We start from the raw sequence: 24,529 nt of genomic DNA on the forward strand, positions 1-24,529 counted from the left end.
AAGCGAGAAATGTACCCACCACAAGTCTATATGGAGGTCAAAAGCATTACCATCAGAAATAATGTGGTTTTGAGGAAAAAATGTAATATAGTTTATTCATTTATCACACAAGACAACCTTTATCAATAGCCTTTAGAACAATTTTACACTTTTGTCTGAACATAAACACGTGCTCCACAAGAGTCCACCACACAACAACACCAGCGGTTGAAGCTCCTCTCGCCTGGCAAACTTCAGGACGCGACTCGGCGAGGCACCTCCGGCCCAGCTCCACGCCCCGGCTGTCAGCCGCTCTGCCCCCCGAGGTACAGGTGGCGGCACACCTGTAACAGACCACACGTGACAGCCGGACCCTGCCCCACTCTGGACGCTCCAGTTCTGTGACGATTCCTCCGCTCTAGGAAAGCACATTTATCACACGTAAGTCCACGCCAAATATGAAGAAAAAATTTGCAGGCAGAGCAATCTACTTTTTATTCAGTTTTTCTCGTTTCCCTTCAGCATCGGTCCCGCTGCAGCAGATCTGCGTCTCACTTACCGCTCGGCCCTACGGGCCTCGTACGACCTCGGCCTCCTCCGTCACCCACCCCCGTTCTTCTCTGTCCACTGCCTTCCTTCCTCAATTCCTTTGAAAACATGCTCCTCGTTTTTGAGCCACCTTTCCCCGGGTCTTTCTCTTCTCCCCCTCTGTATAAGCTCTTCCTTAACACCTCGAGTTTCCGGCCCACCTTATTCTTCCTCGGTCATTTCACTACAGTAGCCGTGTGTCCGAAAAGTGTCTGTAATTCTGCCTTTGTTCTCGTTCTCCGGCCTCCTCCCTCACACACTGTCCCAGATATCTTTCTCACGAACTTCCTTTTCCCGTCTCAATAACCTGCCTTCCTCTTTTGCAGTCGTCACCTGACCTTCTGATCCGTACATTACTATAAGTCATAATACAGTAAAATATATTTTGATTTTTTGATTCCTACTAACATTTTTGGGCTTCGATGTAATCTGAAAGGAATAACTACATCAGGGAATGTATTTGCAGCTGCAAATATGAACCACCATCAGCTGTATATTGGAATGACAGCAACGAAAATTTATGCCGCACCAGGATTCGAACGTGGATTTCCCTCTCTATGCGAGCAGTCGCTTAACCGCTTCGGCTACCTGTGTACGAATCACGACCGGACACAAACTTCCGCGTGTCACGACCTGCACTCGTGCGTTAGTGAGAACCGAGGGTATGATATCTCAGAATAAATACGAAATAGCAGTGCCCCTGTTATCGAGAAGCGCTGTGTGATATTCCTTCAGCCGTGCAAAGGAACACTGCATTGTACTTCTTAATAACGCGGGCACTGCTATTTCATAGTAACATCAGTTTTCACTTGCTATCCTAGTGTGTGTGCGAGTGCATACCCGTCCTTTTTTCCCCCTAAGGTAAGTCTTTCCGCTCCCGGGATTGGAATGACTCCTTACCCTCTCCCTTAAAACCCACATCCTTTCGTCTTTCCCTCTCCTTCCCTCTTTCCTGATGAGGCAACAGTTTGTTGCGAAAGCTTGAATTTTGTGTGTATGTTTGTGTGTCTGTCGACCTGCCAGCACTTTATATAAAACAAAGATGAGGTGACTTACCATGGAATGTTTCCCCCCTCTATATATATATATATATATATATATATATATATATATATATATATATTAAACAAGACCATTATTTATCATAAAAGAAAATATTCACAATTAAATAAATTAAACATTTTCCGGCAACATAATGAAATTACCTTAACTCTTTACTGTGGGCATTGTACTTTTTGCACAAGATAAATTTTATCTCCGACGGTTGATTACATTACAACAAGCAGTAACGAGTTGATGGTTCCCGCACAGTTCTTCACCGCCTTGTAGCTGAACAGGACAACTTTCTGGACTCCGTTGTCACGGGTGACAAAACCTGGGCATACCACTTTACACCTGAGATCAAGCAACAATCGTCCCAGTTCATAACTTTCCGAACAGCACGGTGGCGAGCTAGTATCACACGGGCAGACAAAAACTGCCAGAGCGTCTACAAAAACGCATCGACAGAAATGATGCTTATGTTGAAAAATAGCTAAATGTTCAAGCTGTAAACTGATGTAAGCCATTGTAGAAGGAAACAGGTCTATGTACTTATAAAAAAAAATAGGAGACTTTACTTTTGGGATTACCCTCTTAGTAACTCCGTTTCCAGAGATGGAAATGTTAGATTTAGGAATATAAGAAGAGGAATTATTTTAGTGTAAATGTGATGTAAGATTATTTAACTAATACAAAATTTGTGAAACATTAATTAATAATCTATATACAAATTACAACAACAGTTCACGGAAGACAATAAATTTAACATTAAACTTTGGTCGCAAGTTCCGAGGGTGTGGCCAAACAAAATAACCTTACCGGTCAGGGACACGGATCAGTGCACACAAAGAACTAAAAGGCAAAATTTCGAGAATCGTCTGAAACTGCACGAGAACGTGTGAACATAAAAAATGAAAGGAACTGCAACTGGACAAAGAACAGTGGGGCAGGAGAGGGGGACGAGACCGACGTGGAAACGAAACCGGGACTGACCAGAAGTGGAGGATAGACGAGCGTTCCCGAGAAGTTCCTCTGTCCTCCCGTTCCTTTCGGACCTGCTCCGTCACAAACTACATACTCGTAAAATGAGTACATTTCATTTACAGCCTCCCGCGGCAGTACTCACCTCGGAGACGTGTAGGTCTCCCACCGGGGGTACGGCACCGGGCGCAGGTGCGGCGTTGCGCGTTCCGCGGCCTCGCCCGTCCCCGACAGTCTGCGGGTCAGAGAGGGCGGGCGTCATCGCCAGACCCAGTCCGGGGTAGAAGAAGAATGCGAACAGCGCCAGCCCGACGCACAGGTGCACCGGCAGGGCGACGGCCCAGTAGCGCTGCGGCAGGTAGCTGCGGCAGAGACACTAAATTACGGCACCCCGACTCGACCCGAATACACCGTAGAGGTGTCACGTGCGGTACTTAATTCCCCGATAGAACCTGACCTCGAGAAAATTCTGCCTAGCCCGGCACGTGCAGCGGACTTTGAGTTTTACCCACTTCGGAATCACACTAGCAGTTACACTTCGGCACATTTCGACAGTGGACTAAATACTAGAAAATTAGCTATGAGAAAATGTGAAGCTGTTTTGGTAAGGAGTGAAATTAGAAAGTTCTACCCGACAAAAAAGTGATTAGTGCAGAATTATATAACACATTTACATCTACACGATAACTCTACAATTCACGATTAAGTGCCTGTCAGGGGTTCCATCAAACCACCTTCGAGGGGGGGAAACCGCATTAGAAGGGCCAAAAAAACTGACTTTTTATTGCACAAATTGTTAGCTCAACTCTCCAAGAATATGCTGTCAAAATTTCGAAGCGAAATTTGCGTTCGTTTAGATTTTACGAGCACAGAATTCAGTGCACATTAGGTACAGGCTCGACTCCAGGAGAATGGGGACTCGATTCCGAAACATTCGAAAAACTAAAAAGCTCGGTGGAAAAGGCAAACTCACAGAGTCGTTAGTGAAAATGCTTAGCACTTATTACGGACTACCGATTCGAAGGCATTGTCAAAATGTGCCGAATTGTAACTGTTAGTGTGACTCTGACGTGGGTAAAACTCAAAGTACGCTGCACGTGCCGGGCTAGGCACAATCTTCGAGGTCAGGTCCTACTGGGGAATTAACTGGCGTACACAATACGCAAGTACTGTACGTGACACCTCGATAATGTGCAAGACGTCAAAGAAGCAATTATGACGACATACTATCGTACAATTTCCACGGCTGAAAATCCTCGACACGAGTATTTCCCAGAGGGAGAAGGCAACTAGTGCGAGTTGCAGAAACGAACAGCCCTCGGAATGGAACACGAAGCGCTCCCTACTCCATTGCACCCCGACGTACAGAACGAAATTCTTCCAATATATGATGATTTATCAAGGGATGAGTTACTGGAGAGATGTTTAAGTGGCCACACACAAAATGTGAATGGAAGTTTTAATTTCACTATTTGGCGATTAGCTCATAAACACGTGAACTCCGGAACAAAAGTCATTGAATTGGCACTGTATTTAGCAGTGGGCTTATTCAATGAAGGAAATTCATCCCTTCTGACGGTCACGAACAAGGCAGGAATTGTAGTAGGCACGCAAAGCTTCAATTATGCAGAACAAACGGATGACCAGCACGTGAGCCAACAGAATCGACATAGTTCATTGGAATCGAAGGAAGATCGGAAAGCTCAGAAAGCACTGCTGCAAGCGCAAAACGAAACCTATGAGGAAGAAGGATTACTATACGGTACTGGAATTGCAGATTAATTGGTAAGCATTTTACATTACTGTAAACTTCCTCGAATTTCTAGTTTCCGAGATTTTATTTTTCAAACGCGTTTATCTCTAAATGCCTTTTTTCACATTTGCGTGCACTCTAACTCAAAAAGTATAGAACTGATCATTATGAAAACTTATAATATCATTCTTCATAAAAATTACAAATTATATGTGCCAACTTGTGACATGATATCATGATTTTAAGGGTATTTTTCTTTGAATAATTAGAAAAAAAATCATAAAAATCTAAGTAAATTTTTCCAACACCTACAAAATTTTTAATTTTCATTATTTTCACCTGCATTGAGGTTCATATTCTTAGAAAATAAGTTAATGTAAAATCAAAACCTTTTTGATTTCAGATGAAAATCTGAATGGCTACACAGCACATATTTGAACTATACTCTCAACCTTCAGCAGACAACACAGCGTAATTTCGTTATTTTTGGCTGAAATTATTCAAAAAAATTCACAAAAACTGTTCGAAATATGAACGAAATGATGTCAAAATTTTATTAAAAATCCCAAAAAGTCAGCGTCTAACAGCCTCCCAATGTGGCTTCCCCCCTTAAGCTACTTCTCTACCGTTCCACTCTCAAACAGCGTTCAGGAAAAACAAACACTTAAATCTCTCCTTGCGAGCTCTGGCTTCTCTTACTTTATTACAACAATTACTTCTCCCAAGGTAGGTGAGTGCTAACAAAATATTTTCACATTCTAAGAAGAAGCTCGATGGTTGAAATTTCATGAGAAGGTCCTGCCACAGCAAGAAAGGCCTCTGTTTTAATGACTGTATCCGTGGCAGTCTCTCCCTTACTTCACAAAAAAACAAAACGAGCTGCCCTTCTTTGACTTAGCTAATTTAGTTTTCCCTATAGTCCAATTTTGTGCTCGATACTGTCGTAAAAGCGATAAATGATGTAAGGCAAAGGTACGAAAAAAAGATTTTAAACATAATGGGACAGTCGTGCACCTCCTATGCTGTTTGTGAAACACATTTTGGGTGTTAAATTTGACAAACATTGTGTTTGAGCAACATGAGAAATTGTTGTTAAAGAAACAGCTTAAGTATAAAATTAGTAAGAGAACTGATACGAAGGCTATTAAAAATATGTTACCTCACATAACATTTGCAATAAACACAATTAAGGTACCAAAGCTGATCAGAATAAAATTGTTGTTGCGGATGATAAACTGTTTGGTAGAGAGTTTAATAAGGCCAACAGTTGCGTAATACAAACAGCACACGGTCCCCAATGGAATCCAACCTCCAGTTAATTTTGTTTGTTCATTATTGTTTTAGCTTTGTTTCTTACTTCAAATTTATATAATTCTCCACCTTCATTATTATAAAAATTATTCGATTCTATAATATCCTTACCACAATCGGTATGTCTACATTTTTGTTCTTTGTGATCTACACCGAAAGTCACTTATTCAGTAAAGCAAAACTTTTATTTTGATGTCAAATTCATGTTAGCATTAAAATTCTGGTGTTAGAAGGTCACTATTATGTGCTCATAAATGTGTAATTTGAGTCTTTGTGAGACTACCACTTAAAACGTTAGCTATTAACAATTTGCAAGCCAGTTCGGCTATCATTCGAGCTGTGTCTTTTAGGGTTGATTCTGGAACCTTGATTAGTATGCTTATGTCATCAGCAAACATAGTTTTTGAATTGTCCTCTAATGTCAATAGAAAATCATTTACATAGGTCACAAACACCCCACACATTATGTTCTCCCATTCTGATATTTTTGTGTCTGCGATAAGTGTCTCAATGGGAACACTGCTTTCTGTTATAGAGGTGAGATTCCACCCATGTGTGATGAATGACATTATACGTCAGTTTTATAAGCAGAATTTTGTTACCTACTAAACTGAAGGCTTTGTCAATGTCACAGAACATATGAACAGGATAATTTTTCTTGTTTAGCTCTGCTAGCGCTTCATTTGTGAGGTCTTGCACTGCTTTCTGTGTGGACAATCCTTTATAAAAGCTGAACTCCGAAGTAGTTAATATGTTCTGCACAGTTAAATGAGATGGTATCTTACCACAGGCCACTTTCTGAAACTGTTCTGCAAAGATTGGAACGAGTGATACAGGTCTGCAATTATTTGTCTGTATCTAGTTTCACATACGAGTGGTACTGCAGCATATTTAAGTCTATAGGAAACTTGCTGTGAGTCACTGAATGCTTATAAAGATAACTAACAGCAACATTATCAAGTAAGCACAACATTTTACGAGGGTCACTCCAAAAGAAATGCACACTATTTTTGTAAAAACACAGTTTTGATTCTGCATGTGTGAAAGTTTTACAGTGTGTAGATACATCCTTCCTGCTTGTTTTAAAACTTAGCTAAACCTGTTCCCGTGAGTGGCGCCGTCACAGCATGTCTTCAAGTTGGCTGCTACACTTGACGTTCGTCAGAAACAACGTGCTGTCATAGAACTCCTGTGCTGTGAAAACGAGACTGTGGGAAACATCCACAAGAGGTTGAAAAAGGTGTACGGAGATGCTGCTGTCGATCGCAGTACAGTTAGTCGGTGAGCAAGCAGGTTACATGATGAAAGCGGGCACGGCAATATTTAGGATTGTCCTCGCAGCGGCAGGCTTCGTACTGCACACACTCCAGACAGTGTGCAGAGAGTTAACGAATTGGTGACTGCAGACAGATGCATCATGGTGAACGAATTGTCACGCTATGTTGGGATAGGGGAAGGAAGTGTTTGCAGCAGAATGCTGAAACAGCAGAATGCTGAAACAGCAGAATGTTGAAACAGCAGAATGCTGAAACAGCAGAATGCTGAAAGTGTTGGCGTTAAAAAAGGTTTGTGCCAGGTGGGTTCCCAGGATGTTGACAGTGGCTCACAAAGAAACAAGAAAAATGGTATACAGCGAACTTTTGGAACAGTGCGAGAATGGTGGAGATGAATTTCTTGGAAAAATTGTGACAGGTGATGAAACATGGCTACATCATTTTTCATCACAGACAAAGAGGCAATCAATGGAGCGGCATCATGGAAATTCACCCAAGAAAAAAAAAAAATTCAAAACCACACCTTCTGCTGGAAAAGATATGGCTACGGTGTTATTCAATTCTGAAGGACTCTTGCTTGTGGACATCGTTCCAAGTGGAACCACCATAAATTCTGATGCATATGTGACAACACTGAAGAAACTTCAAGCTGGATTGATTCGTGTTCGACCACGTTGGCAAAAGCAGGATGTTTTGCTGTTGCACGACAATGCAAGGCCACATGTCAGTAAAAAACTGTGGAAGCGATCACAAAACTCGGATGGACAACACTGAAACACCCGCCTTACAGTTCTGACCTGGCTTCGTGTGGCTATCATCTCTTTGGGAAACTGAAAGACTCTTCGTGGAACAAAGTTTGAAGATGATGACTTCCTTGTGCACGCTGCCAAACAGTGGCTCCAACAGGTTGGTCCAGAATTTTACCATGCGGATATACAGGTGCCGGTTCCAAGATGGTGTAAGGCAGTTGAGAGGGATGGAAATTATGTGGAGAAATGAAAATATTGTCCCTAAAGGTGTATCTACACACTAAAACTTTCAAACATGTAGAATAAAAGATGGATTTTTAAAAAAATAGTGTGCATTTCTTTTGGAGTGACCCTGATATATTCTTTTATACATGCAGTCATAACCAGCAGAATTACCACTTTTCAGTGACCTCAGACTTCTTTGTCTAATAAACAGTGTAAATGGTAATTATTACTACCTGGTACGGACAAACACTACATAGGAAAAATTCCTAATACTATAACGCCACCAGAAAAAAAGAAGAATCTATAGTACAGCAAATAAACATAAAATGGAAGGAAAACTACTTTCTCCACTACCAAAAAAATTATTACTATTACTATCCCCTTAATCAAATAGACAACTGCTAATACAACTGTACACATTACTGTTTATATGCATGAGAGAAGTGTACCAACTACATTGGCACACTTCTCTCTCTGTTTGTTTATTAGGGTACGTCCAAACTACACGAGGCTGTCACACTACTGCAGCCGCCATCAAACTATCCCAGTCGAGCTCGGCTCAACCAAAATTACGGCACACCGTACCTGAGACCGAGCGAAGATGCCACGTCCGGCGGCACGTACGCCCACAGCAGGAAGAGTGCGGCTGACGTGACGGATGCCAGGTACAAGACGAACCCGTAGACGGCACGCGCCGGTGTCGGTGCCGGGGTGTGCTCGGGCATGGCTCTCGGCCAAATGCACGCTGGAACAGGCCGCGGCCTACACTGTGCATTTCTGAAGTGTACAGTACTTCGGGCTAGTGAAGAATATACTATCCCTGCATATTTCCCAATAAGACACCCGTCTATTCAGGAATTTGGATTTTTAGTTTGATGTTGAGGAACGGGTAAGCTGTTGTCTGCTAATAAGAGAGTTCTGCTTTATTCTGAAATTCTTTTTCATAATGTTCAACTTAATAGTACGAGGTAATAATATAACACTGAGTCACAATATCACCACCACGACACTGAATGCCACTCGGTAGCTCACAACACGGTGAGCAAAGTACGTAATTGGACCAGATACAAATGGGGAATCATTCTTGTGCAAATGGGAAAACCCACTAACATAACCAACTTTAACAAAGGGCACCTGGGGACTAGTGTTTCTGGAAAGAAAAAGTTGGCAGCTGTTCACGCACTAATTGTGAGCACCTATGAAAAATCACTGAAGAAAGGTGAAACTGTAAGGAAGTGACAAAGGTGTTTGAAACCGTGACTTGTCACAGAATGCAGAGGTCTGAGAATGGGTGTAAAAAAAAAAAGCACAGGCCTACGGATAGAGAGATGCTGACTGAATCACGTTTGGCTGTTAAGAGAGCAACGCATTAAGTCTTCAGCGATTACCGTAGCAGAATACTGTCAAATGAACTTTCACAAAACCCAAATAAATTCTGGCCATATGTAGTATCCGAGCACTTGAAAATGAGACAGGAACTGAAATTGGCGGTAGCAAAAGCTGACATGGTTAACTCCGTTTTCAAAAGTTCCTTTAAAAAAGAAAACCCTGGGAGAAGTGCCCCAGTTAAACGCTTGTAGGTTAAAGCTAGATATAGTGGGACTATTGAAGTTCGGTGGCAGGAGAAACGAGACTTCTGGTCAGGTGAATACAGGGTTATAAATACAAAATCAAAGAACAGTAATGCAGGAGTAGGTTTAATAATGAATTTAAAAATAGGAGTGCAGGTAAGCTACAACGAACAGGATAGGTAACATTATTGTAGTCCAGATAGAGACGAAGCCCACACCTGCCACAGTAGTACAAGTTTATATGCCAATTAGCTCCGCATATGACAGAGATTAAACAAATCTATGAGATAAAAGAAATTATTCAGATAGTGAAGGGAGATGAAAATTTAATAGTCATGGGGGACTGGAATTCAATAGTAGGAAAAGGAAGTCAAAGAAAAGTAGTGGGTGAATATGGAATGGGGCTAAGGAATGAAAGAGGAAGCTGCCTGGTAGTATTTTCCGCAGAGCATAACTTAATCATAGCTAACACTTGGTTTACGAATCATGAAAGAAGGTTGTATACACGGAAAAGGCCTGGAGACACTGGAAGGTTTCAGATATATTATATAATGGTAAGACAAAGATTTAGGAACCAGATTTTAAATTATAAGAAATTTCCAGGGACAGATGTGGACTCTGACAACAATCTATTGGTTATGAACTGTAGAGTAAAACTGAAGAAACTGCAAAAAGGTAGGAATTTCAAGAGATGGGACCTGGACAAACTAAAAGAACCAGAGGTTGTAGAGTGTTTCAGAGACCATTAGGGAACGATTGACAAGAATGGGAGAAAGAAGTACAGTAGAAGAAGAATGGGTAGCTTTGACAGACGAAATAGTGAAGACAGCAGAGGATCAAGTAGGTAAAAAGACGAGGGCTAGTAGAAATCCTTGGATAACGGAAGAGAGATGAATTTAATTGATGAAAGGAGAAAATATAAAAATGCAGTAGATGAAGCAGGCAAAAAGGAATACAAACATCTCAAAAATGAGATCGACTGGGTGTGCAAAATGGCTACGCAGGGATGGCTAGAGGACAAATGTAAGGATGTGGAGGCATATATCACTACGGGTAAGATAGATACTTCCTGAAGGAAAATTAAAGTTACCTCTGGAGAAAAGAGAACCAGTTGTATGAATATCAAGAGGTCAGATGGAAAACCAGTTCTAAGCAAACAGGGAAAGGCAGAAAGATGGAAGGAGTATATGTAGGGTCTATACAAGGGCAATGTACTTGGGAACAATATTATGGAAATGGAAGAAGTTGTAGATGAAAATGAAATGGGAGATACGATACTGCGTGAAGAGTTTGACAGAGCACTGAAAGACCTAAGTCGAAACAAGACCCAGGGAGTAGACAAGTAGACAACATTCCATCAGAACTACTGATAGTATTGGGAGATTCAGCCCTGACAAAACTCTTACCATCTGGTGAGCAAGATGTATGAGACAGGCGAAACACCCTCAGACTTCAAAAATAATATATTAATTCCAATCCCAAAGAAAGCTAGTATTGACAGGTAAGAAAATTACCAAACTATCAGTTTAATAAGCCACGAATGCAAAATACTAATGCAAATTCTTTACAGACGAATGGAAAAACTGGCAGAAGCCGACCTCGGGGACGACCAGTTTGGATCCTGTAGAAATGTTGGAACACATAAGGCAATACTGACCCTACAACTTATCTTAGAAGATAGATTAAGGAAAGGCAAACCTACATTTCTAGTATTTGTAGACGCAGAGAAAGCTTTTGACAATGTTGACTGGAATACTCTCTTTCAAATTCTGAAAGTGGCAGGGGTAAAATACAGGGAGCGAAAGGCTATTTAGAATTTGTACAGAAACAAGATGGCAGTTATAAGAGTCAAGGGGCGTGAAAGGGAAGCAGTGGTTGAGAAGGGAGTGAGACAGGGTTGTAGCCTCTCCCCGATGTTATTCAATCTGACTGCCTTCACACAAATCTTTTAGTAAGTCATGCGAGAAAAGTGAGAGCTGGATTTCACATGACAGATGTTTTTGGAATCCGTGTTGGCTGGCATTGAGGTCATTCTGTTCAAGATACCTCATTGCATCTGAGCTCAGAATACGTTCTAAGATTCTACAACAAATCGAAGTCAAGGATATTAGACGGTAGCTGACACAGTCATCAATTCAGTATGTAATATAACAGGGATTCCATCGCGCCCTCGAGCTTTGCTCAATTTTAATGATTTCAGCTGTTTCTTACCACCACAGACACTAATAATTATTTCCCTCATCTTTCAGTGGTTTGAGAATTAAATTGGGGCAATTCTCCTGGGTTTTCCTTTGCAGAGGAACATTTGAAAATGGAGTTAAGCAGTTCAGCATTTGCTTTGTTACCCACAATTTCAGTTCCTGTCTCATTCGCTAGGGACTGGATACTAACTTTGGTGTCACTAACAGCCTTTACACACGACCAGAATTTCCTTGGATTTTATGAAATGTTAATTGACAATATTCTGTTACAGTATTCACTGAAGGCATCACACATTGCTCTCCCAACAACCAAATGCATTTCATTCAGCATCTCTCCGTCTGTAGCCCTATGCTCTGTTTACTACCACGAGGGTTGACTGGAAGGTAATGCCTCCACATTCGCAACTCTTCAACAGTCGGCTGCATCGGTATGCGGCAGGTATTGGCTCGTTCCGCAGCCTCTCCTCTACAGCTCCTGTCGGAGGGAAACCTTAGCATCGAATGGGTGTGTTGTTACAGTGTTAAGTACGGAACCCTGCACAGACGATCGGCCAATGCGATTAAAGCAATGTGCAGTCATTGAATTCTTCACAGCAGAAGGTGTCACCCCAAAGGAGATTCATCAGAGAATGAAAGCAGTTTACGGTAGTTGTGTCGATGTGAGTACTGTGCGTCGCTGGGCGAATAAGTTTAAAGATGTTGAGGTGGGAACATCTCACCTGCGTGACAAACAAAGAGTTGGACATCCTGTGACAGCAACCACCGAGTTTCACAAGCAAAATGTTGACAGATTGATTCAGGACGATCATCGTATCACTCTGAGAGAAACTGCAGCTCTGAAACGACAGCTAATGAGGTTCTGAAAGGAAAACGTAAATGTTTTCCTGGAGCGTGACAATGTCAAACCACACACTTCGCGTGCCACCACAGCAGAACTTCAGAGACTGAATCTCACCACCGTACGGCATCCTCCGTACAGTCCAGATTCAGCACCGTCTTACTTCCATCTGTTCACGATAATGAAACACGATCTGTGGGGACACCATTACGCTTCTGTTGAAGACGTCAAGAGAACTGCAGGACAGTGGTTGCAGAAACAGAGTGTCGACTTCTTCCGCGACGGCTTCAGAAAACTTTGTCACCGTTGGCAGAAATGTATCCAATTGGCTGGTGATTATGTGGAAAAGTGAATATTGGTAATTAAAGATCACATTCTAAGGATTATTTCCGCATTTAATTTATTAAAATATTCCCATCCAAACCCAATTAACGAAGGTGGGGCATTACTTTTCATTCGACCCTTGTATTGTGCAGCAATCTCTGTTTCTTTAGAAGTTTCTTTACAGTGGCTGTGTACCACAGAGGTTCCCTCCCATTATTAACTGTTCTACTGGGTACATATCTACCCAGTGCATCATCAACTATTGTTTTACACTCGAAACAAAGTTCCTCTACATGCTCCTGACCTGTGCTGAAAGTTTCAAGTTCCCACTGAGACAGGACAATACTGACTTGCTATCTAGTTTACTCAACAAATATATCTTTCTGCTTGTTTTAGTTGTTTTCTACTTTGATGATCACTGTTACCACAACCGTCTCGTGGTCACTGGTACCAATTTTTGTAGTGGATATCCTCAGAGAGGTCAGGTCTATTTGTTGCTATTAGATCCAACATATTTCCATCATGAGCAGGGTTCCTATCTGTTCTACATAGTTTTCACATAAGACATTTAGTAAAGCTTAACAGGATGTCTAATCATGCCCACCACTAACAAGACTGTAATTTTCACAATTAATTGTCGGACGATTAAAGTGTCCACTGATGATTAAAGTATGATTAGGCAAGTTACACAGAAGTGAACTGAGGTTTTCTCTAAAGTTTTTGGTCACATCAGGAGACGCGTCTGGAGGACAATAAAAGATTCCAATTACCACTTTGTGCCCACACCTGATACTGCGCACTATTACAGGAAGTCATACTACATCCTGGCGTCAAACTGTACAGTGCATTACCAAAATGCACAAAGATGATAATGGGAAGAAACAATTTCAAATCATCTGAAAGGATTACTTTGTCAAGCACTACTCCTATACAGTAAGGCAAACCTAGAAAAACAAAAGCTGTAGCAGCAATTAAGAACGTATTTGTGAGGTGTATAGATTAATAAAATATAGTGTAACACTACTTTTTGCTAAAATGCTGTGTGTAAAATTAATTTCAAGAAATGTGTATACGAATTACGAAATCAAGTATCTATCGTACACTGTACAGTCCTAGACTCACAGGCTCAATAAATAAGTAAGATCCTTCAGGTGTGTGGAACAGGCCAAAGTATTCATTTACACAAGACAAAGACATTATAGAAACATAATCTGTATTAATGATCATGCTATCTAAATTTAATTGAGTAAATCATTAAGAAAGCTTGAAGGTGACTAAGTATAATTACTGCCGTTTGCCAGTTACTACCACAACCGTACAGTTTTCCTCAACCCAATGAATTCAGAGCTGTCCCCCACCAAAACAAATAGCTGTGACTCGATTCTCTTCTGCGGCAGTTTCTTCTTTGGTATCTGTTTAGAATTTCTGAAAAATATTTACCAAAGGCATTCAGAGACTTATTGAGCCTACGAGTGAAATGTAAAAATCTGACAACAAAATATAGACAATATTAAGAAAAGGACAGATCGCTACTCACCTTACGGGTAGCACGTCGAGTTGCAGGCAGGCACAGTGGAAAAGACTATTACACATTGAGATTTTAGCTAGAGCCTCCTTCCAAAAGGAAAAGAAAAACGTACACAGGTTCACACAAACTGAACACAACTCGTACACACACAACTGCTACCTTCGGCCGCTCCAGCTAGAATGCGAGTGTAACGTGTCGAGTGGAAGCGGCAGTCCAGAGAGGGGTGGTGAAGTGGGAAAGGGAGGGAAGGCGGGAGAGAGGGAGAGGGAGAGAGAGGAGGGGAGGGGGGGAGGGAGAGAGAGAGAGAGAGAGAGAGAGAGAGAGAGAAGGTAGGTAGGTACAGGGGGGGGGGGGGGGCGTAGTCAGCACCACTCGGTAAAGAGAGCACAGGCCGAGTGGCAGGATGAGGCCGCCACACGCAATGTCGGAAGGCTGTGGGGGAGAGAGGAGGTGGGACAAAACGGGAAATGGAAAAGGAGAACAACAGCAAAGGTGAAAAATTGGGTGGGTGTGTCGGCAGAGAGCAGAGCACGACGTGGTAAGAGGATGCGAAAGAACAGACGGGGCAGAAACTGTCGCGCACAGCTTTTTACATCGGTACGACCTCCGACCGGCCATCCACCGGGTCGAACAGCTGATAGCGAATGTGGCCGATAAAGTACATTGTCCCGTGGCATGACTTGCAGCCGAACAATCTGACGGTTACTTCACGACGTGGGCCACCCGGATCCGCCCTCCGTCTCCAGCTTTTAGGATCAGTGCTCACGGGAGTTATCCTTACGAAACATTCTCCTCTCCTGAAATCGTCCGAGTGTCGACTTGCTGCCTTCATCCGACTTTACACTTCTCTGTCCTATACCACCCAGTTCACATCCCCTCACCCCTATTGTGTGCCACTCTGCTCCTCTCCTTTTCTGTTCTCCATTTCCCCACCCCTCTACCCTCTCCCAGAGCCTCCTGACACTGCATACGGCAGCCCAGACCTGCCACCTAGTTCCCACACACTCCACCAGGCGGCACCGGCTCCTATCCTCCTATCCTGCCCACCCGTTCTCTGCTACTGCCCCCCCCCCCCCCCAACCCACTCCTCACCGCCGCTTCCGCACGACACGGTACAGTTGCATTCTAGCCGGAGATAGCAGTCTTGGGTGCGAGGTAATGCTAATGTACGCACAGTTTGTTTCTCTTTTCCCTTCCGGAGGCGGCTTTGGCCGAAAGCTCGACATGTATGTCTCTTTGTTGTGCCCGTCTGCAACTTAACATGTCATCTTCATAGTGAGTACACATTTAAAAATCGGAAAGTCACGGATGTGAGTAGTTTCAGTGTTATCCTAAGGCACTGAAATTACACATAGAGAATAAAAATGATCTGCAATTTTTTTTTTCTTTTTGTTTATCACCAACTTAGAAAATTTACACTTACAGGTGGTAGTGGCAGAAAGTAGGTTGTCAAGCTGACGACAATTTCCCACTAGTATTGATAAACAGTTCACTGTTACGCTTGTTTCTGGTACAGCAGTCTTTCTATTAAATCTCTAGAAAACCTGAAAACTGCTAAGTGTTTCTAAATTCTTTTGCATAAGATTTTTCTTTTGCGATGCAACCTGTCTCATCCATCACTAAAATTGTTCATCATTTTTATGGTGTTAATCTAGAATTCTGTGTCAGACATTAGTCAAAATTATTAATAGGTTCTCTGACTTATAAGGTAATAAGTAACCCCGATTGTTAAAAATAAATAAATAAATAAAAACAATGTTATAGCTGACTTTATTTAAGTGAAGAAAATGGAGGTCAAGGTGTGATCAAAGAAGTATCATGATCATCTCGATATCAGATGAGGTCAGGTGAAGTGAATATTCAAAAAAGTACACAGAAAGAAAGAAAACAGGAAAAATTATTCAAATGCAGGCTCTGTTACAAAAGAAGAAAGCTTTGAAAGTGAAAAGGGAGAAAGAAAGGCTAAGAAAGCAGAAATGCTGGTCGAAAAACAAAGGAGGAAACTCCACTGGAAATAGTACCTGATCTACTTCAAGTATAGGATACTATAAGATCTGCAAAGCCTGGAGAAGGGTGTAAGAAGGACAGAATCAGGGTTACCAATGAGTCCTTTAAAAAAAAGGTAATTCTGAAAAAGTACTGCACAATCACATGCCACAATTAGAAAACAAACCGAACAGCCAGAGTTTGCACGGTGTCCGCCCTGGTACCACCCACTCCAATCAGGGGCTCTCCCCACGGGCGCAACCCAGCCACAGCGAGGGCCGTCTGACACGGCGGCTATTGCCGGGAGTTCAGATGCTCCAGGATGACGAGCAACCACTCCGAGGCACGCACGAGGTGGTCACGGCCCAGGTATCAGAAGTGTGATCCCCGTGTGTTCAGGGGGCTCAACCAAAAGGGTACATAGCGACCCCACCACACGGGCTGGCTACCGTGCTGGCTATGCACCCTAGCATCAGTCAACGATGTGACAGAAAAGGTGGAAGGAACTAGGAGGGCACATGTCTGAGACACTGGGTGAGGTGCTCTTCCCCAAATGGCTCACACCACAGAATAGAAATTTAGTAATGGAGGTCAAACCCCAGAGGGGGACAAGGAAATGCCAAAAGGATGTGGTGATTACGCAACAAAACCAAATTACAAAACCAGCATAACTGGGAGGATAGCGGGACCGACATAAGCGAGGACACCGAGAGAGGGAGATGAGAGGGCGAAGGGGAAGGAACGAGGAGAGGAAAGGAGGGGAAGGGCAAGAAAATGCAGCCCCGGAAAGAAGGAAGGCTGCAACGGCTCGGAGTCCCGTGCTCGCCACGCACGTATAAACGAAAGGATTGTGAGCCCCCTGGGAGGGAATTTGCTGAAGGACGGACCGATATTTGCGGTGAAGAGCGTAGTGGCTGACTGTGTCTGGTGACACCGAAACGTGCAGAATGCAATTTCGGAACTGTACTGTCAATTCCTGACACTTCACCCGCTGTCGACCGAAATTGACTACCGGCGGCTCAGTTTTCGTAAAGTGTGTGCGAGATAGGTGCCGGGGCAACTGACGACAAAACCACATGTCTGGCCACAGCACTGACATTCCTACAGCGGTAAGCAGAGAAAGGTGACGAGTTTCTCGTCTGTGTCGTCACTGGGGATGAAATGTGGGTACCGTACGTCACACCGGAAACAGAACGACAATCCGCACATTGGCGGCGTAGTGGTTTGCCTGTGAAGATCAAATTCGAACGGACAATCTTTGTCAAAAAGTCGTGTACACAGTCTTCTGGGACTGATGTGATGTCATCCAGTGCTAGTTTTTATCACGAGGGGAGGCAAAAAATGCCGATCGGTATAGACAGACATCGACATCTAAGAATTGCAATCCAGAATGAGAGATCTGGGATGTCGACGGGAGGCATTAAGCTTTTTCATTACAATGCGAGATCTCGTACATCCGATGCCACAAAAAATGTATCGAATCCATTTGGAGGTCTTTGACCATCTACACTACAAGTGACTCATCTCTTCCACTTCGTGATGTTTTTTCTGGTAGGAAAACGTTTGCACGAAGACATTGAGGTGCAGACTGAAGTGACTGTGACTCTTGACATTGGTGGCAGACACCTGTGACACACAACTGACAATGCACCGTTACGATAAATATCTCGGCAATGGCAACTATGTTGAGAAGTAGCCAGTGAACCTACGTAAATATTCCAATATCAAACAAAGGAAAATCCAGGCTGGAATAATGACAATGTTATGAAAAGGATAGACTGCTATTCACCATATAGTGGGGATGCCGAATTACAGACAGGCGCAACAAAAAGACCGCTAAATAAGAAAGCTTTAGGCCAAAGGCCACCTCCTGAAGTAGACAGTACACACGAGCACATTCGTACAAACACAGCTCACACACACGTGACCACTGTCTCTGGCCGCCAGGTCTGGCCTCGGCAGCCACAGACCGTGTCACACGGGTCCAAGTTGCATTAGGGCATGCGGGTGTGGGTGGGTGTTGTCTCTGTCAGATGAACGCCTTTGGCTATAATCTTACTTATTTAGCAGTATTTTTGTTGTGTCTATCTGGACAGTGTCTTGAAAGGAAGGTATAAGATGAACATAAAAAAAAGCAAAACGATGATAATGGAATGTAGTCGAATTAAGTCAGGTGATGCCGAGGGAATTAGATTAGGAAATGAGACACTTAAAGTAGTAAAGGAGTTTTGCTATTTGAGGAGCAAAATAACTGACGATGGTCGAAGTAGAGAGGATATAAAATGTAGACTGGCAGTGGCAAGGAAAGCGTTTCTGAAGAAGAGAAATTTGTTAACATCGAGTATAGAGTTAAGTGTCAGGAAGTTGTTTCTGGAAGTATTTGTATGGAGTGTAGCTGTGTATGGAAGTGAAACTAGGACAATAAATAGTTTGTACAAGAAGAGAATAGAAGCTTTCGACATATGGTGCTACAGAAAAATGCTGAAGATTAGATGGGGAGATCACATAACTAATGAGGAGGTATTGAATAGAATTGGGGAGAAGAGGAGCTTGTGGCACAACTTGACTAGAAGAAGTGATCGGTTGGGAGGATATGTTCTGAGGCATCGAGGGATCACAAATTTAGCATTGGAGGGCAGCGTGGAAGGTAAAAATCATAGAGGGAGACCAAGAGATGAATACACTAAGCAGATTCAGAAGGATGTAGGTTGCAGTAGGTACTGGGAGATGAAGGAGCTTGCACAGGACAGAGCAGCATGGAGAGCTGCATAAAACCAGTCTCAGGACTGAAGACCACAACAACAACAACAACAACAACATCTGCAACTCAACATCTCCACTATATGGTCAATAGCAATCTTTCTTTTTCATAATATTGTAAATATTCCAATATATATTTTTTACTTAGCAACATTTTTGTTTTACTGATTGCTCATTGGAACGAACTTACTAGAGATGCACCTTTAATTATTGTGCAATCAGTAGGAAAACAAGGCACGAAGTCTGTAAATAACTTCAAAACAGGGAAACTCGAGGTTCACCAGAAGATGTATATGTTGCTTCCTGTTAAACAGGCATACGAAGTCTTTAAACAAGAAACAGAAATTGTCATAAAGAAGTCTCTCTTTTACAAGCTTCATCCCATGTGTGTACTGGCTGTTTCAGATAATCCACTTTTTTTTTTGTGTGTGTGTGTGTGTGTGTGTGTGTGTGTGTGTGTGTGTGTGTGTGTGTGTGTGTGTGTGTTTTTCAATATCATGCTAACTTTAATTACCTGCTAGAGGCTGTAAATAGTGTGTGGGTACAATTTCCTAGTAGGGGCTTGCTTCCTCTTGTGTCTTGCAACACAGAAAGTGCCCCAGATGTTAAGACACGGTGATATTTCTGATAACATCCCTGATCTTTATCAGTTCCTCTCAAAAGATGTTGCCAGAAACCAGTCTGTAAAATGGAAGTAGTGGAAGAGGAGAAATAAAAAGATAGTCCTTTTGAAAGAAAATGATCCTCTCCACGAAATGAGTCCTGAAATTAAAGATCAGGTTCCAGTATTCAAGAAACAATCTCTCATAATTTTCAAGATGCATAGTCTGAAAAGAAAAAGCTGAATACCAGTGCAACACAATGTCCTGCAAATGGATTTTACACGAAACTACTCAATGGTTTCCCAGGATGAAATACAGTCAGCACATTATTGTTACAAACAAGTGACTATCTTGAGTGCATGTGCTTGGACTGGAATTAGAGAGCAGTCTTTTGCAGTAGTGACCACCTTACACGTGACAAATATGTGGCAGCACCCAAATTTAAAAATAAATTTATTGTGAGCCCATCATGCTATTCAAGAGACGACTGGTGCAGAGCTCCACTGCTTCCCCCCTCCTCTCTCTCTCTCTATTTCTTTTTGCAACATCCCGCCGAGAAGAATCAACTGATGGAAACGTTAAAAGAAAGGTTCGTAATGAGTGATGTCTCACCAGTACAGTACCTAACCACAGGAATTATTTGATAGTGCAAAAGAAGAATAATAAATACCTCAATTCTTTTAATAAGTACAGAAACAGTACTAAAAAATGAACAAATGCTTTCTAAGCAGTGGCTCAGTGTCAGATGTGCCCAGAACTCAGTCCAGTCACTTTTTCAGATAATATAACTTGAATCATTTACTGGTTGAAAGAAAGGGGGGGAAAAAAATCGGGGGGGGGGGGGGGGGGGGGGGACAAGTGTGTGTAGGACTTGCACACTGAGGGTTCTGTGCAAATTTAATCATATATAGACACTTCAGCCATCTGAGGAATCAACTATGTAAAGTCCTCTATGGTAGTTCATGAGACTACATTCAACATATAAAAGGAAGTGAAGGGATCTGAAGAGACAGAAGATTTAATAAAATATTCTCCATTTACTTACTAAAACACAACTACAGCGTACATACAGCTTACATTTTATGTTTGCATACATTAATACTTTTCTATTATGCTTTTTATGGGTGCTGAATATGCTAGTTCTAATGGCAAAGAGAGAATTTTTACAAGCAATAATTACAATTTAACAATTTTTGGATCTTTTTTTTCCTTCACTTGTACAGTGAAACCTTGCTTCTCGCCAAATTTCATGTTACAAGGTCAAACGGAAGTTCCCTATAGGTTTTGACGAGGAATTCTGCGAGTGTCAAAATATATAAGTCTACCCATTCCTGAGAAAAAGGAGCGTTAACAGAAGGACAAACAGACAGACAAATAAAAAAGACAAAAATATTTTTTCATGTGGTATAATTACTGATTAACAATTTTCAGATTTTCTTCCTAGACTTGTACTGTGAAACCTTGCTTCTTGTCAAATTTTATGATTCTAGGTCAGTGAGAAATGCCCTTTAAGTTTTTACGGAAGAGTCTGCGAGTATCAAAATATGTGTCACAAATGGCCACGTCTACTGATTGCACTGAGTGAGCTTAAATTTTTTACATTATCCAGCATATGTCTTAGTATGTAATGTAGTTTTCAATTTGATACATCTACTCATTCCTGAGAAAAACAGGCCTTAACAGACAGGCAGACGAACAGACAAATAGGTAACAAATGACCTTTTTTGCGATATAACTGCAAATTGCCAATTTTCAAATTTTTATTTTTTTCCTTTACTTGTACCATGAAACCTTGCTTCTTCCTCAACTTCGTGGTTCAATGTCCATGGAACTTCCCAATAGCGAGTTAGATCGTCAAAGTATGTGACACAAATGGCTGTACCTTTGACAGCCCTGACTGACAACATTAAATATTTTACACAGCCAAGGAAGTGCAGGCTTTTGTATGTGACAAATTTGAACCTGACACACCCACCCATTCATGTGAAAAAAAGGGTTCTTAACAGACAGGATGACAACAATGGAAACCTACACAAATGGGTTTCATTTTGGAAATACGGAAGCGTCCAATCCAGCCTGTCTGCTTTGACCCATGACGTCACAAATATGGCAGAAACGACCATAAACCACGATTCCAATATGGCGCATATAAAGTCGTTACGTACACATTATGAGGACAAAAATACATTGAAAAACAAACACACACACTTTCCACAAAAAGCCTAATGACACTAACGGGACAAGTGCGGGAAACGGGGTGTTTTTTGGGTGGGGGCAAAGTAAATATAAACAAATTTAGATACCCACCCCCATACAAAACAAAAGAAAAACAAAAAAGCCATCACAAAACTCCCCAAATACCACTAAACACAGTATCATCTGGAATCGGACACTTCCCTTGACCTATATAGCTCAACAGCAGCTCCCGATCCCATAAATTAGAATCGAACACTTCCCTTGGGTATATAGCTCAAAATATCTCCCGATACCAATACCAACATACACAGCCACACATTGGGATCGAACACTTCCCTTGACCTGCGCACTGTTAATTTTATCAGTCATATCCATTCCTGAACAAAAACAACAACCGATTAATTTTACTAAAATTACCACACGACATACAGCGAACAACACTAAATTAACCTTCACACAAAATCATTAACTCACTGAAACGAATTCCGCTACAAACACACCGACACTCGAACAATTCTGAATAATGAGCAAAAGCAAACTGAGCCCATTACACCCCACAAATGAAAACCCTGAACATACCAACAGAGAGCACAACAAACCACAACTCGACGACCTCTACAAACACGCCACACTCACAAACCAAACTCCGCGCCGTCATGACGTCACACACGACAAGACCCTTATGTCATGGGTCAAAGTCGATGCGTGGGATTGGACGCTTCTGTTGACCCTTCATTTTTACCAATTGAGGTACAGAGCCCTAAAACTGAGTAAGAATATATGAAATTTACTCTTAGGATGAGTCAGACGATTATGCTGTCGCGTTCCTGAGATTCAAATTAGCACTGATACTAATGACTGGTTTACAAGCAGACACAGATGGTGCATCTGGGAAATTAGTTGCTGTGACTTATGTTGTAAAAAAATTATCCTAGTGAAGTGATTAGAGCAGTCAGAGCACAGCATTGCTCTAGGCACGTGTTCTAGGCCAGTGGAAGTGGTGTCAGTAAACAGATTGAACATACTACAGCAAAGATGCTGAAAATAATTTCTTCTCCTGTTGTACAAAACAGTAGGGGGGGAGGTTCAAGTTTGATAACTTTTACAGCAAATTTTGTGCCTCTACGGTGTAATTTAGTTTTTCAGCTGTTTTTAAGACATTACTCTTTCACTGCAGCTTTATTTCTGTTGCTACTGCCACTTTATACAGTTTTAGCCATCTGGAAAGCGTTTAATATAATTTTGGAGGGCCAATCATCAGGCACGTCCTGTCCATCACATTACCTGTCCCGTGCATAACATTTATTGTTTCAGAAATTTAAATTTATAAATGGCCCTACATTAAGATGTGCTATGTACAGTTCTTGAGGTTTCAAGTTCTTGTAGTAGTTACACTAGTTTTAATGTATACATAAATCACACGAATCTTGCCCTTTTTTTTTTTTTTTTTTTTTTTTTGCAGACAATAACAGTGAACTACTAAAATCGCCCAGTAATCTTTTTTACCAACTAATAAAAGTTTGGATTCCAGAAAGGAACCAAGGATTTAAAAATATATATAATGTCCTGCACATCCCTCATGGAAACACTGAACAATTTTCAACTGCTAGCTTTTCCTGCTGACATGAGGTATGCACTTAGGTGACAAGAAACATGTGACAGTAAGTTTCATTTTATAATGCACATATGAAAAATACATCAATGTATGTTTAACAGTGACATACAATAGTCTTGTGTACGTCTTCGAAATTTTTGCTCATAAAAAGGTGAATGTTCACCTCATCTCCTCCAGAAGATAGGTCCAAAGTTTTGCAAGTAAAAGAGCTACACAATATCAAGAAATACAGATTTGCTTTGTCCATATTACACTCAAATGTGAACAACAAAATTTCATATACATTTGTTTAATAATAAAGGAAAGTAATATTCATTCACAACATGTTCATGTTCAAAGCTTAATTAGAATAAAATTATTAATAACTAACTAAAATTGAACAAACCTAAACAAATGCTAGAGAATTTTTTTAAAATTATAAATAGGATATTTGAGGATGTTATTCCCTCTCACCTCTTCAGTGTTAATGTCGTTAACTGTTTTCTTCCCCGAATTCTTCAATTGTCTCAACTACTGAGAGGAGACTCTCGAAAAAATTCGTCATGCACACCCTTAGATTCCTTACTTCTGGCGCCCTCACTTTACTGCAAAATAAAGGCCACAGTATAAACTTCACCGTAAACGAAAAATGGTAATGATTGTCCTGCTAACTTGGAAGAAAGGGAACTCACATAGATAAAACATTTTCGTTGATAGAGAAATTCTTTTTCACTTTGCTTCTGGCAGGCTCTAGATCCACTCTTAGGACCTTGTGTGCTATTTCAGCGTGTCGTTTCGCTAGAAACGGAATATCGACTTGTCTACAGAGCATTATTTAAGGAAAAGGAACTACTTTATCATGGAAATAAATTACATTAATTCGTTCTGTAATTGCTGCACATCATTTGTGAGTTGAATGCCAACATGTAAACAAGGGATTCATTCGGCCCGATTCCGATTACCGAACAACGTAGCGCCACATAATAGCATTGGCAGGTCCAACTTTCAGTACGCGAGTTGATTACACT

At 41.6% G+C, this 24,529-nt stretch overlaps 1 protein-coding gene across 2 annotated transcripts; it reads right to left on the reverse strand.

The window, feature by feature from the left end:
- Positions 1 to 67: 67 nt before the first annotated feature.
- On the reverse strand, positions 68 to 24,106 carry LOC124719961 (phosphatidylinositol N-acetylglucosaminyltransferase subunit P). 2 transcript variants are annotated; one of them, XM_047245174.1, is made up of 4 exons: positions 23,976 to 24,106; positions 8,487 to 8,646; positions 2,735 to 2,951; positions 68 to 323 (listed from the first exon to the last, which is right to left on the reverse strand). In XM_047245174.1, exons 2-4 carry the CDS (start codon positions 8,624 to 8,626, stop codon positions 285 to 287), a joined length of 396 nt encoding a protein of 131 aa, XP_047101130.1. In that variant the 5' UTR covers positions 8,627 to 8,646; positions 23,976 to 24,106; the 3' UTR covers positions 68 to 284. The 2 variants fall into 2 exon arrangements, with proteins under 2 accessions (XP_047101130.1, XP_047101131.1); XM_047245175.1 differs by lacking the exon at positions 2,735 to 2,951.
- Between the last annotated feature and the right edge of the window lie 423 nt (positions 24,107 to 24,529).

Source organism: Schistocerca piceifrons, chromosome 11 (genome assembly GCF_021461385.2).
Source record: "Schistocerca piceifrons isolate TAMUIC-IGC-003096 chromosome 11, iqSchPice1.1, whole genome shotgun sequence".
Classification (NCBI taxonomy): Eukaryota; Metazoa; Arthropoda; class Insecta; order Orthoptera; family Acrididae; genus Schistocerca; species Schistocerca piceifrons.